The 16,248-nt window shown below is 33.5% G+C and overlaps 2 protein-coding genes across 2 annotated transcripts; both read left to right on the top strand.

Moving 5' to 3' along the window:
- The first annotated feature begins 4,939 nt into the window (after window positions 1–4,939).
- Window positions 4,940–6,650, top strand: LOC114380429 (uncharacterized protein At4g22758-like). The gene is made up of 2 exons (XM_028339479.1): window positions 4,940–5,725; window positions 5,992–6,650. Exons 1-2 carry the CDS (start codon window positions 5,323–5,325, stop codon window positions 6,174–6,176), a joined length of 588 nt encoding a protein of 195 aa, XP_028195280.1. The 5' UTR covers window positions 4,940–5,322; the 3' UTR covers window positions 6,177–6,650.
- Window positions 6,651–8,557: 1,907 nt separating this feature from the next.
- Window positions 8,558–11,917, top strand: LOC114377894 (histone deacetylase HDT1). The gene is made up of 9 exons (XM_028336362.1): window positions 8,558–8,713; window positions 9,050–9,332; window positions 9,627–9,655; window positions 9,752–9,799; window positions 9,880–10,052; window positions 10,322–10,387; window positions 10,511–10,601; window positions 11,401–11,533; window positions 11,643–11,917. Exons 1-9 carry the CDS (start codon window positions 8,689–8,691, stop codon window positions 11,701–11,703), a joined length of 909 nt encoding a protein of 302 aa, XP_028192163.1. The 5' UTR covers window positions 8,558–8,688; the 3' UTR covers window positions 11,704–11,917.
- Window positions 11,918–16,248: the final 4,331 nt, after the last annotated feature.

The raw sequence follows: 16,248 nt of genomic DNA, 5'->3' as shown, positions 1-16,248 counted from the left end.
TAGCAAATTGGCGTGTAAGGTAAAATTATTGATTTTTTCAATAATAATAATTAAGAGCTCAATTGTAATAAGTGTAAAAATTTGCATTGATAGTTAATCAGTTATGATTGAGATTATTTTTATATATGTGACTTGCTGTTAAAGTAAAACAAAAAAATTGTATGATGATATATTATTGGATGAGTGTGTAAAAGTTTGTTTACACTGATTACGTTTCAATTAATTTAAAATTTGACTTAAATACTTTTTGTCTCTCAAATTTTTATTTTTTTTCAATTTTTTTTGTTTTGGTGTTTCCAAATCATATTTGTTTTGTTTTAGGTCTTTAAAATATCTTAAAAAATAAAAATACATTTTAAAAAGTGAAAAATAAAAAATGTTATATTTAATAATTTAAGAAAAAAACAAAAAAATATTTTGCAAGAATAAAACAAAAAAAAATTACAAAGACAAATAAATGAAAAAAACATTAAATTATATGAATAAAAAATATATTTAAATCTTTAAAAATTAATGATAAATTTATTAACTTTTATAATATCTTAAGTATACTAATAATAATTTAATAATTTGTTGTTGAATAATATTATAGAGTTTTATACTGATAACACATATATAACTATTAATCACATGAAGTATTTTCTAATATATTATATTTTATTAACTAAGTTGTTTCGTGTTAGAATTGTCGTCGGGCGAAATATAAGCATTTTTCATTTATAGAGCATAGAAAATTATGCCAAAGTTTGGACGTATACAAAGCTTGCGTAGTTGTAGGGACTTTTATTAATGGGAGGAGTATCGTGATTAAGTTTGTGGACGAGATTTATGCAAATTGTTTGTACTATTTATTATTGGGTAAAAATTGTAAGAAACAATCACTCAGTTCAATAGCTACGACGGTCCCTTGTTCATGAGTTTTGCGTGTATGTTCATTATTATGTTGAGAAGTTATCCAACACATTATCTATCATACTCATTTTAAAACATAATATTTATTACAAATTATAAAATCAGAAAAGAAAAAAAATTAAATAACAAGTGAAACCTAAAAAAATTAATTTTTAATTAATCATAAAAAAATATTTCAAAAGAATATGTTAGAAAATATATTACTAACATTTCTTTATTATGTTTGTCAGCTAACTTATATCCAACGGCCTAGTAATTTCTCGTATTGGAATATAAATAAAAAAATATTAGTTAATTTTATTTTATTTTTAATCTCAATTAAAAAAATAAGCTAGTATTTTAGCTTGTATTTTGAAAATAATGTTATTTTATATAACTAAAATTTATAATAAATAAATAATTTTAAATTTATAAATTATATTATAATTAAAATTTTCTAACAAATAAATCTTTTACAACATATAAATTATATTTTAGATTTATCATAAATAATTTATAATATGATATTATTTTCATAATTGATAAATTTCTTTTAAAAAATTGAAATTCAACTTAAAACTAAAAATATTAAAATGATCCGTTAAAAAAGATAAGATATTAAGAAAGAAATTCTAAAGACGCTCTGGTTGAATAAAAGTTCATAAAATTGTTCTCGTTGAAGAATGACATTTAAAAGTACTCCCATTCAATATAATTTTAATTTATATATATATATATATATATATATATATATATATATATATATATATATATAATAATTTCACAAAGTTGTTTTAAATAAAAATTCTCTCTATGTATCCAAAAAAATATAAATTTTCTTTTTTTTTCATGGTAAAAATTCTATCTATCCTTCAGTTGTTTTTAAGTCGAGGTTCACACAGATCTAACCTCTTCCTATTAAAGTGTTTGAGGTTGAGAAATTGTGTATCCTTTTAATATTTTTTTTATTGTCTTTGAGTCAAAAGCAGCACATATTTTACGTCTTTGTGCCACAATGTTTTAGACTAAGGGATTATATATACCTACCATTGTCTTTGAGCCGAGATCCACTCATTTATTTTTGTCGTACCACAACACTTGAGATTAAGGGATTGTATATCTTTTAATTCTTATTAGATCCATTTACCTATGGTCCATTAACAAGGAACTTAAACAATCCAACCCAAATATGACTTTATTTTATAATCCATACAGGACCTATAAAAGGAGATTACACATTCTGATAGACAATCTCAAACACTATAAAACTTGTTCTGAAACAAAAGTAATATGGTTAGTATCACAAAATAAAAAGATAAAATAATAATAATAATAATAGATGATATTTTAGATCCACATATTTTTTCTTACATTCGAATTTTGAAAAAGAGTAATTTGTAATTTCAGTTTCAGCCAAAAGACAGTTTGACTGTTTGAGGATTGAAATTTCATAATCTGTCCTGTTATTTTTAAAAAAAAGAAAAAATAACAATGTTATCTTCCCTAACTATTGGGTCTTTTAGCTAATATATATTTTAAATTAAAAAAAAAAACATCCAAGAAGAAAAAAAAAACGGCCAGCTAAGTTCCTATTTGAGGTGACTTCTTGTTTCTAATTTTAAAATTATTAAAAACTAAATCTAGTTTCAGTTTTGAATGTTGAGTTTCAATTTTAGTTTTGATTTCAGTTTTGAAATTTTAGAAATTATTGTACGTCTGAAATAGATAAAATAAGTTCATTATTCTATTTTATTGTGTTTCATTATGGAATTATGCAATATAAAAAATTAAACATAATAAAAATAATTAAAAATATTAAAATAAGTCTCACTTTCCTATTTAGATTTTATTTCTAGTCATTACCCTAAGAGCTATAATTCAAAATAAAATATCTTATTCCTAATTTCCCTTTCCTCACCGAAGCCTTCTCACACAGTTACATATATTTAAATTTCAATTTTGTTAGAAGAAGTTATACTAGTAATAGAAAATTTACAAAAATTGGTCTTTATCCTTTGAAACCATTATTCCAACCATAATAGAACCCATCTTTCACACCCTTTTCATTAAAAATTTCTTTAGTTGATAGAAGTTGGAGTAATAGAAGAAAGTGATAAAGGTTTCATTCTTGTTCTGGAAACACCATCACCGTTCTCTCGCGCTCACATATTTTTTTTCTTCATACAAATAGTTTTAGGTTTATGAATTAGAAAAGGTTAAATATGTTTTTCATACCTAGAATATAGACTGTTTTCAAACTACTACCTCAAATTTATTTTTGGTTAATTACGTACTTGAAATTTTTTTATGTTTCAATGTAATATCTGTCGTTAGTTTCATACTGTTAAGTGGTGACGTGACAGACATAATGTCATATCATCAAGTCTAATCAATGACACATACCCAAATTTTCCACTTCATCAATGCTTAATCACTTCTTCTTCCCATTCTCCTTCCTCGTCTTCCTCCTCTCCTTCTCCCTCACCTTCTTCTTTTCACTCACACATGTACATGCAATCGTTGTTGTGGAACTGACGCACCGGTAGCTTGCTTCCTTGTTCGCGGCTTAGGGTCCATGTTCTTGAAGCAAGGTGAGAGCCCCACGCATGAGAGAGCTTCCACTTCTTGCTGACGGTAATAGATTCCACGAATTGTGATGCTTCAGACTTGGTGGGGACGTAGAGGATGTTGTAGTACAAGTCATCAAAAAGGGACCAACAGAAAGAAGAATCATCAGATTAAGGTGGTGGTTGTGGTGGAGGAGGGATGTTGGAAGGAAAATCATCGATGTTGATGATGATGCTGGTGTCAGGGACGAGGTCATGTTTGAGGCCGAAATCATAGATGTCAAAGAGGAGGCCGACGTGACAGAGGTTGGGGCAGCAGACAGAGAGTTTATGGAAGGAGAGAGGGAGGTTGGGTTGGCGGCGATGGAGAGGTAATAGAATGAGATTAATGGGAGGTATTACGTTGAAACAAAATTTTTTTTCAGGTACATAATTGATCAAAAGTGAATTTGAAGTAATAATCTGAAAATGACTTATTTTTCAGGTATAAAAAACATATTTAAGCCTTGGAACAATATACAAGTTTTTAATAAAACTTTCTTTCTTTTGTTTTTGAGAAATATAAGAGGGAGAAAGAAAACATTTTGGGCCTATTTTTCTTGTATCAACTTAAAACTTCTTCCTTTTCGTATCTTAGTTGAAAACGTGACAAATTTGGGGTTAACAAAGAAGAGAAATCAAAATTTTAAGGCTTGAGCATGGTATCCCCTTCATCAATCACTACACATACACATTATCACACATACAGGGAAAAAAAAAATCCTTTCATAAAATCCTAAAATCTACTCCTTTCACACAAGTCTTTGCTTCCCCAAAGAGAATGATGACGGTAGGCAAGAAAGAGATAGAGTCAATGAAAGAGAACTCAGTGGTTGACAAAGGCAGGGGCAGGAGGCAAGTGGTGACGACCAGCGATCAATGACCAACAAAAAACAATGACAAGAAAGAGGATCGTGTGGAGAAAAAGGTTGAAAAAAGAAAGAAAGAGAGAGAAAATGCGTGAAAACTCCAGAGAAACCAATGTATAAAGATGTTTAGAATTAACATCAAACCCCTTCTCCCAACAAACCATTTTCTTTCTCCCAACAAACCATTTTCTTTAGTTTTACAAATAAGAGTAACACTGTTTTAAAAACCTATAAAAAAACCAATTCAACCTCAATTTTATGGAACACATTTTTATTTTGAATTTTCATTTTAAAACCAGAAATAAAAAACTTAAACCACTCCGAATGAAACCTAATATTGTTTGAAGACTTGATTCGTCAAAAAGTGGACCCATCACGAATCTTCTACAAAACTCTCCACGTGGTATTGTGAACTACACCCCCACTCATTGCCTTTGTTCCTTTCCTCTTCTCGCAAATCAAAGGTGCAACCGCGTTTGGCCATAGTCAATCACACCCACACGTGTCCAAGTAGCGTTTGGTTATCCCAAACGTGACTCATTCCACACCCTCTCTATAAAATATAATCCAACTACTGCTACTTCCTCAAACCCAAGTCCCACTCCAAAAATAACCCAAACTCTCTTTTAAAAAAAACCCCGAACACATAGAAACAGAGAAAGTGTGAGTATCGCCGCCGTAGCCCTACCCTCTCTTCATATTATTCTATTGCCTTTCTTTAACTCCCTCACTTTTTCAGTTTTGAAGCGCTTCCAGTGGCGTATTTACGGTTATACCCTTCTTGTTATGATAGCTTCCAATCGGCGTCAGCCACAGAGCCGAAGCTCTTGGCTTCCACACATATTTTCGGTGCTGTCGATTGAGATACAAAGCCGCCAAGCCAGCCGAGCCAATCTTCAAATTCCAACTTTACCCCTACCGGTTAATATTCTCCTCTTTTAACGGCTATTTCGATCATGCCAAATTCGAAGAACAACCGTAACGGACAGGGCGAGCCTCACCGCCGGGGGAAGTTAACGAAAAAATCATCGTCCTTCTACGGTCACTCATCACCGGCTGCCATGTCCGGCGATCCAATCCTGCGACCGAAGACGGTGCCGGATCTTTTGTCGGAGAGGCATCGTGCGGCAGCGACGCCGCTGGTGGAAGTTGTGCCAAAACAGCCGCCGAAGTTGTTGTTGAAGGTTACTTCCATGGGAAGCTTGGGACCGGTGCAGGTTGTGATGACGCCGGAATCGACGGTCGGAGATTTAGTGGCGGCGGCGGTGCGGCAATACGTGAAGGAAGGTCGCCGACCAATTTTGCCGTCCAACGACCCTTCCCACTTCGACCTTCATTATTCTCAGTTCAGCTTAGAAAGTAAGCGTCTGTTAATTTTAAAAAAATCAAATCAAATCAGATTTTATCTTTTAGAATTTAATAAAACTCAGATAAAGTTTTTTTTCTGATTAAAATTGGAATTTCAGTCTTGTAATTTACGTAATTCTTCGATACAAACTCTCATTATGCAAATTATAATCCTCCAATATTACGTCCGCGTACTTAAAAATTTTAATCTAAATTTTATTTATTTAATATTATTTTTTGTTGGAGGGAAAATTGAGATGTTATTGTTATGTGTGCAGGTTTGGATAGGGAGGAGAAGCTGAGGGATATTGGATCTAGAAACTTCTTTATGTGTCCGAGGAAGTGTGGCGGCGGCGGCGGCGACGGTAGAGGAACGACGCCGTTTGCTTCATGTTCAAGAGAGGCCGACAAAACGACCAAGGGTGGCGCGTTTGGTTGGTTAAGGTTCATGGATTTCTCATGATGAATATTATTATTGGAGGCTAATGTTTTCCCTTTGGCGCTGCCAGCCACAGTTATTTGGAGATATTTTCATTATTATTTTTAGAATGAATCAGTGAAATGGTTTGTTGCTTGTAAAAAAATATGTGGGCCATTGGTTGTAGATTTGTAGGGATGGCATACCGAGCAACGCTTGGTTCAGTATTCTTTGCTTTTTGGACGAATCTTTCTTTTCTTTACCTTCATGTGAAGCAATTCCATTTTGCAAGTTGAAATGGGTGTACACTGTCTTGCGTAATAGAAGTCAGTGATGTTGATATATAGATGTCGAGGAATATCATTTATCATTTATTCCTGCCGTGGAGTGAATGCATTACTTCATAGTTAAAAATCACGTATTTGAATCTATTCCAAATGCTGTAATGCTAATCGCTTTCTTTGTTGGAAGCTTCTGCTTGTGGATTCAAACTGATTGTAATGTTTTGAAATTATTTTTTTTCCCGTTGTTTTAGGAAGAGATGCGAATACTGGAATTACATATTTGAAAGTGTAATATTCCAAAATTTAAACGAAAGGCACTTCACACGAGTAACATTTATGTTTGATTTTTATTGTTAGCGATCCTCCATTAAAGAAAATGTAATAGTATATTGTAAGGCTTTATCTACTGTAATTAAGACAACGAGATGGTTAATGATCTCGATCCCAAAAATAAAAGTACAATTAAACCACAATCAATTAATTAATATTCCAAAATTTGGATTCTTTATGATAAATTGAATTATGTATTAAAGTATTAATTATTTTTACGAAAAAAGATGTTAATAGAAAATCAATTAATTATTTTATTTTTACGAAAAAGATGTTAATAGAAAATAACGGGAAATGGGATTTCGGGTTTTTGCAATAACATATTACTCATGGCACATGACGCATAAAATTCAAGCACGTATTAAATTTGGTCAAAGACACCAATCTTGTTATTTAAGGTAGATTTTGAGAATGCATATGACACAATAAGATGGAAGTTCTTGTACTACGTCATGAAGAGAATGAACTTTTGTGATACTTGGATTAGGTGTTGTGTGAAATCCACTATTATGTCCGTTATTCTAAATAGAAGCCTCACGTAAGAGTTCAAAGGTGAGAGGGGTCCAAGGCAATCCTTTAGCGTCGTTTCTCTTTATTTTGGTTGTAGAAGATCTTGGGCTTCACTGTTTCTTATTATGAATATCGGGCTCAACCTCTTTTGTGATTGTGAAGGATAACATGGTCATTTTCTAGTCTTTGTCCTATTTGGGTGTTATGTTATTCAAGTTTTTATAACCAATTGTATGCATAGCTTGTTTTGGGTGGTCTTGAGTTAGCTATTGGGATCTTATAATTTGTAATGGGTACTACTTATGCTTTTTATTTTTTCTGTTATTATATTTTTATATTTTCTTGGTTGATTCAATTTTTTTTCTTCTTAATATGCTTAAACATTTTCTTAACATCAATATTATTATATTCTTAATATAATAATTACCTTTTAAATAATTTATTTTCATTAATCCATTTGTTTATGGCTAAGGGTAGGAAAGGGTTCATTACTTGGAATATATTCAATTTGGAAGGAGTTGGAGTACCTTCACAACGGTTTTGAAGTGAAATTGGGGAATTAGATGCTGGATTTCTGGAATGATATCTGGGTGAATCGAACACCTATAGCCTTGGAGGTAGCTTGGATCGGCATTCATGATGTAGGGATTCAAGTGAAGGATATGTGGTTTGAGCGGGGTTGGAAGTTAGAGGAGCTTTATATTAATATTCTCATAGTATTAGGGATATCTCATTGTGTTTGGTTGACGATATCTCTAATATTTGAATTGAAGCTGACACCTTCAATTCAATTTTCATATGAGTTGAAGGTGTGAGCATCAATTCAATTTTTTTTTTTTTTTGACAAATTTGTCATAAGACTTTATAAGAGTAAAGGTATTATCCATTTTTTGTTTAAATGTGTTCATGAACAAAATTTATTGCTTCTGCAGGGAGTGGATAGAGATTTTTTGCTTGCTTTAGATGATCAAATTGTGAACTAAGTGTATTCTCAAGGTAGGAGGAAAGGCAGATTGTGGGGATTATCATGTGGGTACATGTGCGGACGCGTTGGCCAGGGAAGGAGCGCTTTCAGATTTTCAGGATCAAGTGTTGCATGTTCCTCCAGATGACTTGATTGCCCTTTTGCATGCTGATGCAATTCGCATGATTTTTTTGGAGAGTCTAGTGTTCATGTTTTCTTTCCTTGTTTTTTTTCCCCTTCTTTTGTTTCTCTCACGTAACCAAGAATAAATAAATAAAGAAAAACAAGTATTATTTTATTTCCTAGAAAAAAAAAGAAGCGGGGGAGGGGAACTCAAAAAAACCCTAATGAGGTGCAGCGAGCAATATATATATACATTTCTTAAACCCTTAAATCCCAATTTATTCATCGCATTCCAACATTCTCTTCTTCTCACTCAAACTTTCCCTCTCTGCGCCGTTCCTCTCAAATGGATGCACCAATGGAGTTTTGGGGTAACTTCTTGTTTTCTCTCTTCCTTTCCCTTCGTATCCATCATTTCCTTTCTATTTTCTTCAAATCCGATCGATTTCTCTACACTTCGTATCGTCATCGCCTCACTAGTGAACACTCATATCGCGAAATCTTACGTTCTAGCCTTACACTTCTATAACATTCGTTACTCTATTATTTCAATTTTGCAAAATTATTACGTAAATGAAGGTTGTTAATACATGATTATGTGTCCGTGTGTTTCAATTCTGTACTATTCTTTTAATGTCCGATTGAAATTTCGTTTCCTTATAGTGATTTTTTTTTATTGTAATGTTTTGTGTTGGTTTGAAATTTAGGTGTTGAGGTTAAGGTTGGGCAGACTGTGACGGTTGACCCAATGGATCCTGTGGATTCATACATACACATTTCTCAGGTTGCGCTCGGAGAGGCGAAAAAGGACAAACCTAATGAACCTGTGGTTCTGTACTTGAAAGTTGGTGAACAGAAGATTGTTTTGGGAACCCTTTCTAGGGATGGCATCCCTCACCTATCATTGGATTTGGTTCTGGACTCCGATTCTGAGCTTTCCCACACTTCAAAAAGTGCTAGTGTCTTTTTCTGTGGATACAAAGTTCTAACGTATCCTTGATATTACGTTCTTGAATTGTTAGTATATATCGGTTTACTTTTTTTTAGAGATGTAATGTTATGTGTATGGTCGTAATGTCAAGGTTTTTTTAACACTGTGGTTGCGGTTGCGGTTGCATTTGTGGCCACATAGTCTATATTGCGATGAAACTGTGATGCAACTACAATTTTTGTTTATAGGTTGTATATGCATAACTTTGACTGACATAAGGATTTTTACTAAGCCTCATTCAAACATCTTCGTCTTTCATTTTTCCTTAACCTGGTGTGTTACTGTGGCACTAGTGGCAATGACAATGCTTCTGACTTTTCTGGTGAGGATCAATGTTTCTTTTGAACTTACTATTTTTTTAGTTGATTGACTTGATTTGGTTACTCAAAGGATGTTTTATTATCTATGATTTTGACAGATAGTAGTGAAGAGGACGAGGAACTTGCATTGGAGGGACAAGATAATGGTAGACGCTTCCGCATGATGTGAAAGACATTGTTAGATGTGCATGTTACATGCAGATAACTAATAATTATATTTTTTCAGGAAAACCTGAATTAAAAGCTGAAGGTGCAAAGGTTACCAAACCTTCTAAATCTATTCCCAAGATTGGTGCACCAGCAAAAACTGCTGATCCTAAGAAAGACGAGGATGATGATTCCGATGATGAATTGGATGATGATCTTGCTGGTGAAGATGAATCTGGAAGTTCCGATGAGGTATTTTAGTCACTCACGGTTTAAATTACAGTTTTATATAATCTGCTCTATATGTGAGATGTCAAGATGCATTTTCTGTAAACTAATGTGCACAATATATGAAAATAAGATACTTCAAAATATTTCTTTGTAGCACTTTAATGTTTATGCAAGTGTGTTCTTGGTTTAAGTAAAAACATTGCTTTTGTCTTTTATGCAAAGAATCCCTTGATTTTTCTTGCTGGTGTGAGGTTTCTGTTGAGGTAATTTTCCATCATTGATCACTGTAGATGGATGATGATAGCAATAGTGAAGAGGAGAGTGATGGAGATGATGAAGAGACCCCTGCTAAGAAGGTAATGAAATTGCGGTGGTATTATGTATTGTTATGTTTGGTCACATAGGTAATGTCTTCAATTATGATTGATGAGTGGTGCGCAAACTTCACCAGCTCTTATATGCAACTTTATTTTGTGAAGGTGGATCAGGGAAAGAAGAGACCCAATGAATCTGCAGCAAAAACTCTTATTTCTGCCAAGAAAGCTAAAACTGCTACTCCTGAAAAGACTGGTGAGTGTATCGTTCATATATTTATTTTTATTCATGTCAGTCTTCCCAAGTTTTTCCTTGTTCATAGACTAGGGTGTTACTGAATGTATTTGAATTGAGTTTGTATTAGGCATAACAAATTATGTTGGGTTACAAGTGTGAGGTGAAGTCCCACATCGAACAAAAGTGAAAAAGTTGAGCATCATAAAAGTGAGGAGAAGACTCATAAACCCGAGCCTTAAGGTTTTGGGTTAAAGTGTGGTGCTCATTGGTGTAAATCTTCCCGATGTTTACTCCCCTCGAATACCCCAACTGGTATTAGAGTCGATGGTTCGACTGGTAACTGGTTCAGACGAGTAAAATGATAGCAATGGATCTTGGTCTTGGGGATCCCTTGTATCGAAAGTCTTCCTAGCGGCATTACTTCCGCTCGAGGGAGAGACTATCATGTGGAAGAGACTCACACTTGAGGGGGAGATGGTTGGATTACAAGTATGAGATGAAGTCCCACATCGGGCAAAAGTGGAAAAGTTGAGTATCATATAAGTGAGAAGAATATCCATAAATCTGAACTTTAAGGTTTTGGGTTAAAGTGTGGTGTCAAATTCTCTTATGTGATTGCTCATGATTCATTAGTGTAAATCTCCCCAGTGTTTACTCCCCCGAATTCCCCAACAAATTATACATTTTACTCTTTACTTGTCATGCTGTGTGTTTGAGTGACACTTGTAAATGCATATTAATTGTTTTTGTTTAATGCATTTTTATGTTTATCTTTCAATTGTGCAGTGGTAATATTTTGATTAAAATTTGTTTGTAGATGGTAAGAAAAGTGTACATGTAGCTACTCCTCATCCTTCGAAAAAAGGTGGGAAAACTCCCAACAGTACAAAAGGCCCAAAAGGCCAGACTCCCAATTCTGCTGGACAACTATCTTGTGCAAGTTGTAAAAAGTATGATTATATTTTTGCAAACAGTAGCAAAAGTGATTTAAGCAAACCTTAAAGAATAGTTTTATTAAGTTACACAGACTTATGATAAACTATTTTATGGTTTTACTAGGTCTTTCACCAACGAAGCTGGTCTGCAACAACATAAGAAGGCTAAGCATGGTGGTCAGTGAATAGTGATGCTGCCATGTAGTAATTTTCCCCTGTATTACAGTGAGTAGGTTCAGAACGTTGGAAATTTTATCCTCACTCTTAGGCTAGTAAACGAAGCTTTGAAATTTTGTTTTGATGTTTATGAGTCCCTATATATTGGAACTGCTGCATTTATATCTTGTTAATCATTCAATGCTTAGAAAATTGTGTTGATGTTTGGTGCTTTGCTTTGTCTATTGCGGCATTACAACTCTTTCAAATCTGGCCGATGATGTTGTCTATTGCTACGAGTAAATGGTAAGTATGACTCTAAAAGGAAAATTGTGTTATAGTATTTTTCATAAATAAATAAATTAAAGTATGTGCCACACTTTTACGTAATCGTTGTTATATATTTTTTCCGATAAGCTAAATAAATAGATACTTTCAATTATATTGTCATGTTAAAAGTTGCCTTGATTTTTAATATTTTTAAAAATTATAGTCTTCTATTCTCACCTGCACTGTAATTGAAATCTATCGATATCTCTTCGAATATTCTTTAACATTCCCCCTTGAATGTCAATGTGTAAAGCTACTGAAAAGTTGAAGAACTTTTCTGGATATTAAGTTTATTTCATTTTACTCTTTTTTTTTTTTTTGACATTTTAGTCCGTTGATAGAGACGTCCATATCTTGAAAACTTGATCTCTTTCCAGAGATTTAGAGCTATTTTCTCCGTGATGAAAACTTGATCTCTTTCCAGAGATTTAGAGCTATTTTCTCCGTGATGCTATTTTTAGTGGCTGATTATTTGAAGAACTGAAACAAAGCAGTTTCATGTTTGCATCTATCTTCTAAATTTTACCCTTCAATGACATTGTAGCAGAGGAATACCTAAACACCCACTTCCATAAAAGTCATGGAGACTTTAGGATCCTTGAAGGTGTGGTAGACAATGAAATGTGCTTCATAAGTAAATATAATCAATTTTCAGGTGATTTACACTTCAAGAAAATTGGGTTAATTTTACCTGTTGTAACACTTCAAGTGAATATTATCGCATGCATTTTCTTCATTACAAGTTTCTTGAACTGGTGAGAAATTTTGAAATAAATACCAAGTAGAAGAATGGAATCTCTAAAATCAAACAACTATTGATATTAAAATTGTTAAGCTGACATATTTTCTCCCTTAGTTTGAAACGCTATTTGTTATTATTCAACAATATAAAAGGAAGGCCAAGGGATGCATATTGTAACATCCCAATTTTTTGTAAATAAATTTAAAAAGCTTTTTAGTAAAAAATAAACAAATAAATAAATATAGAGCAAATAATAGGTTGAGTACCATAGGTATAAATAGTTATGTTAAGTCAGCTGCCTCCTTTTGGCCTCATTTTCGTTTTTCCTCTTCTCCTCTCAAAACCCTTTCTTTTTCCCGTAGCCCACCAAACTAGTCTCAGAAAAACGACGATCTCGAACCCGTTCACCGTTGGATCGTCGTGAAATTTGAGTATCATGTTCGCAACACAATTTCTAGCATTCTCACCGTTGGGAATTTCGATATCATGTCTGAACTGAGAGAAACACCCTTCGCATTGTAGCCTTTTTCTTTCCCGCAGAAACCCAGAGCTGTCTTGGTAAAACTACGATCCCGGTTTCGTTAACCGTTGGATTATTGTGAAATTTGGATATGTTGTTCGAAATTCAATTCCGCACGCTTCCACCGTTGGGATTTGCGAGATAATATTCGTGGAGGGAGAAAAAGATATCGTATGAAGACAGTACAAGTGGAGGTTTCAATCTCTTCTCCGTCTCTCTGACGTTTGGGAATTCTATCGGAGCAGTCGGATGAATAATTGAAAGAATTTCCGGGAACTGCTAGAGATGTTGCTATCGCTGGCTGAAGACACGTGAGCCCGCTTAGAGGTAAGGGATGAGTTTATAATGAACATGTGTAGGGATCCTTAGAGAACTAAATTTGGGTTTATTTTGGGATGTTTATTGAATTATAATTTTCTCTTTATGATTATAAATATAATATTATTGTGTTCTATGTACCAATTGATGTCCTGATGAGAATTGATTGATAAACTTGAGTGCTCTTAATGTCTTTGTGTTTAACCCATGAATTTGATTAATTGATTGTGATATAATTGTGAGAAAATATTTCAGGGATTTTACACCCCATGTTGTGATGAAATCTTTTGCATAAATTGTTATGTTGAGGTTATGAAATGATGATTCAAATTGTGAGTATGTGATAAATTGAACATGTGACGGATGATGAAATACATGTGTATTGAGATGAGATGTGTGTATTGAGTTGTGAACTATGAACTGTGCAATCACACAATTGTAAGACCCTTTAAGGGCGACGAGTATTGTGATGGGATCCACTGTGGGAATCCGACGAGTTAAAATGATTTTGAAAACAATTGAGTAGATGTGTGTATTGCATAGTTCATAGGTAAAGTGTACATGATTCATGAGGTGTGATAACATGTTAAATTGAGATTATACCATTGTGATTGGGATTATGTGTATGTGATAAATTGAGTATGTATATGATTGAGATATATATGTGCATCGAGTTGTGAACTATGAATTGTACAATCACACGATCATAAGTCCCTTCAAGGGCGACGAGTTAATGCTAAGTCCCTTCAAGGGCGACGAGTTAATGCTAAGTCCCTTTTAGGGTGACGAGTTGATGTTAAGCCCCTTTTAGGGCGACGAGTTGATGCTAAGTCCCTTTTTGGGCGACGAGTTAATGTTAAGTCCCTTTAAGGGCGACGAGTTAATGATAAGACCCTTAAAGGACGACGAGTTAAAATTATTTTGAGAACAATTGAGGAGTCGTGTGTTTTGTACAGTTCATAGATAGAGTCTGTGTGCTAAAATAATTTTAGGGGTTGGACCTGAATCAGGAGGGAGAGGCCCTGACGGACTCTTCGGAGTGTAGGCCTTGGGGGTCACCGGGTTTGAGTGCTCCTTTAAGCCTATGTTGATCCCATATGGTTGGAGCATTCTCGCAAAACATCGTGACCCTGACTGGTCTCCCTATGATCTTACTTAGTGAGAGTGACCTGACAAACCCATTGTGTGGTGTGTCTTGTTATGTACTCCTAAGCGCCCCAGGGTGGTTTTTCACTGACATGGTACCACATTGCATATAGGCTTGAGTCTTAGCATAACTGTCGCATATGCTTGCTAATTGTTTATTATGAAATTGATGTGTTATTATGTCTTGATCGGAGTGTGTGATTCCTGTGTATAATGATTGATGATTGAAAGGTGTGATTGATGAATGACAAAGTGATGAAATAATGTGAAATATGCTAAGTAAATTGTATTTGGCTACTATATGTTGTGTTGTTTCTCTCTAGTAGTTAGCAATGTGATAATTCATTCCCGGTTTACTGGTTGTGTTTGGATCCTGTGATGATCTTGAACTTTGTGTTCGGGGGAGCAGATGAATAGGTGGATGACTATGAAGAACCTCATGCTAGAGAACACGGGAACACCACGCTCTGATAGGATGTGACATTAAGATATAGGTTCTATATTAATTGTATGAGACTTATATGATTTTCTTTGAGTCGAGATGACTTTATTATTTATTTGGACAAGTTTGAATATGATGTAGAAGAAAGTGAATGTGAGCCTTTTACCCATTTGAAAGCTTGTATTTAAAAATGTTTTAAAAATACTTTTAATTAATATTTAAAATTTTATTCCTTTATTAATATATATGTGAGGGGCAGAGAGTGTCACACATATGCCAACAAAAGAAGGCCTCTTCTTTACCTTCACGTTGGCATCAGCAACATTATTCACGTGTGAACAAATCGATAGGAATAACACGGGCAAAAATAAATATGCAACGGAGGAATAGTTAGAGCTCTGCACAAAAGGGAAAAATAGTGTGCATGGAAGGAATGGTTAATACTTAGGAGTTAGGACTGAAATGGGTGGATTAAAAATAATCTACTAATCTATTTATGATCTAATAAAATTTATTAAAATCATTCAATCATAGTGAAAGATGAGAAAAAGAGAGTGAAAATATATACCATAAAAAATGTAACAAGAAAACGAAAATAAATATAAAAAAATAGATGTAAGAAACATGTAAGAAATAGAGGTTACCGAAGCAAAAAAAAAAATGTAAGAAATAGAGGTTACGAGAAAATGATAACATTCTAATTAATGGCTGATTAAATATAAAACTTTTGACAAAAGTAAATTCGGAATTTCATTAATAATCAGTTGAGCAATGCACTGAGGAACATGATAAAAAAACTTGGAGATTATTGGTACGAAGTTAAAAATATATAACTTTTAAAATAAATAGCATATGGTTATATGATGAAGATTTAGAATGTTTTTTTTTTTATTTAAGCAGAAGGTTTAGAACGTTGAAAATTGTTTGTAAAACAAATGTTCAAATAACTCTTGTCTTGATAGAAAATTGGAAAAATAAAAAAATTTAGAAATCTTTCCAACATCACAAGTAGCTGGTTTGCCCGAGAGATTAAGGGGGAAAACTTAGGATCTTCTGCACATATGTGAGCGTCGGTT

Source organism: Glycine soja, chromosome 12 (genome assembly GCF_004193775.1).
Source record: "Glycine soja cultivar W05 chromosome 12, ASM419377v2, whole genome shotgun sequence".
NCBI lineage: Eukaryota > Viridiplantae > Streptophyta > Magnoliopsida > Fabales > Fabaceae > Glycine > Glycine soja.
The sequence above is the reverse complement of the archived record's forward strand: the minus strand, read 5'-3'. Positions and strand labels throughout refer to the sequence as shown.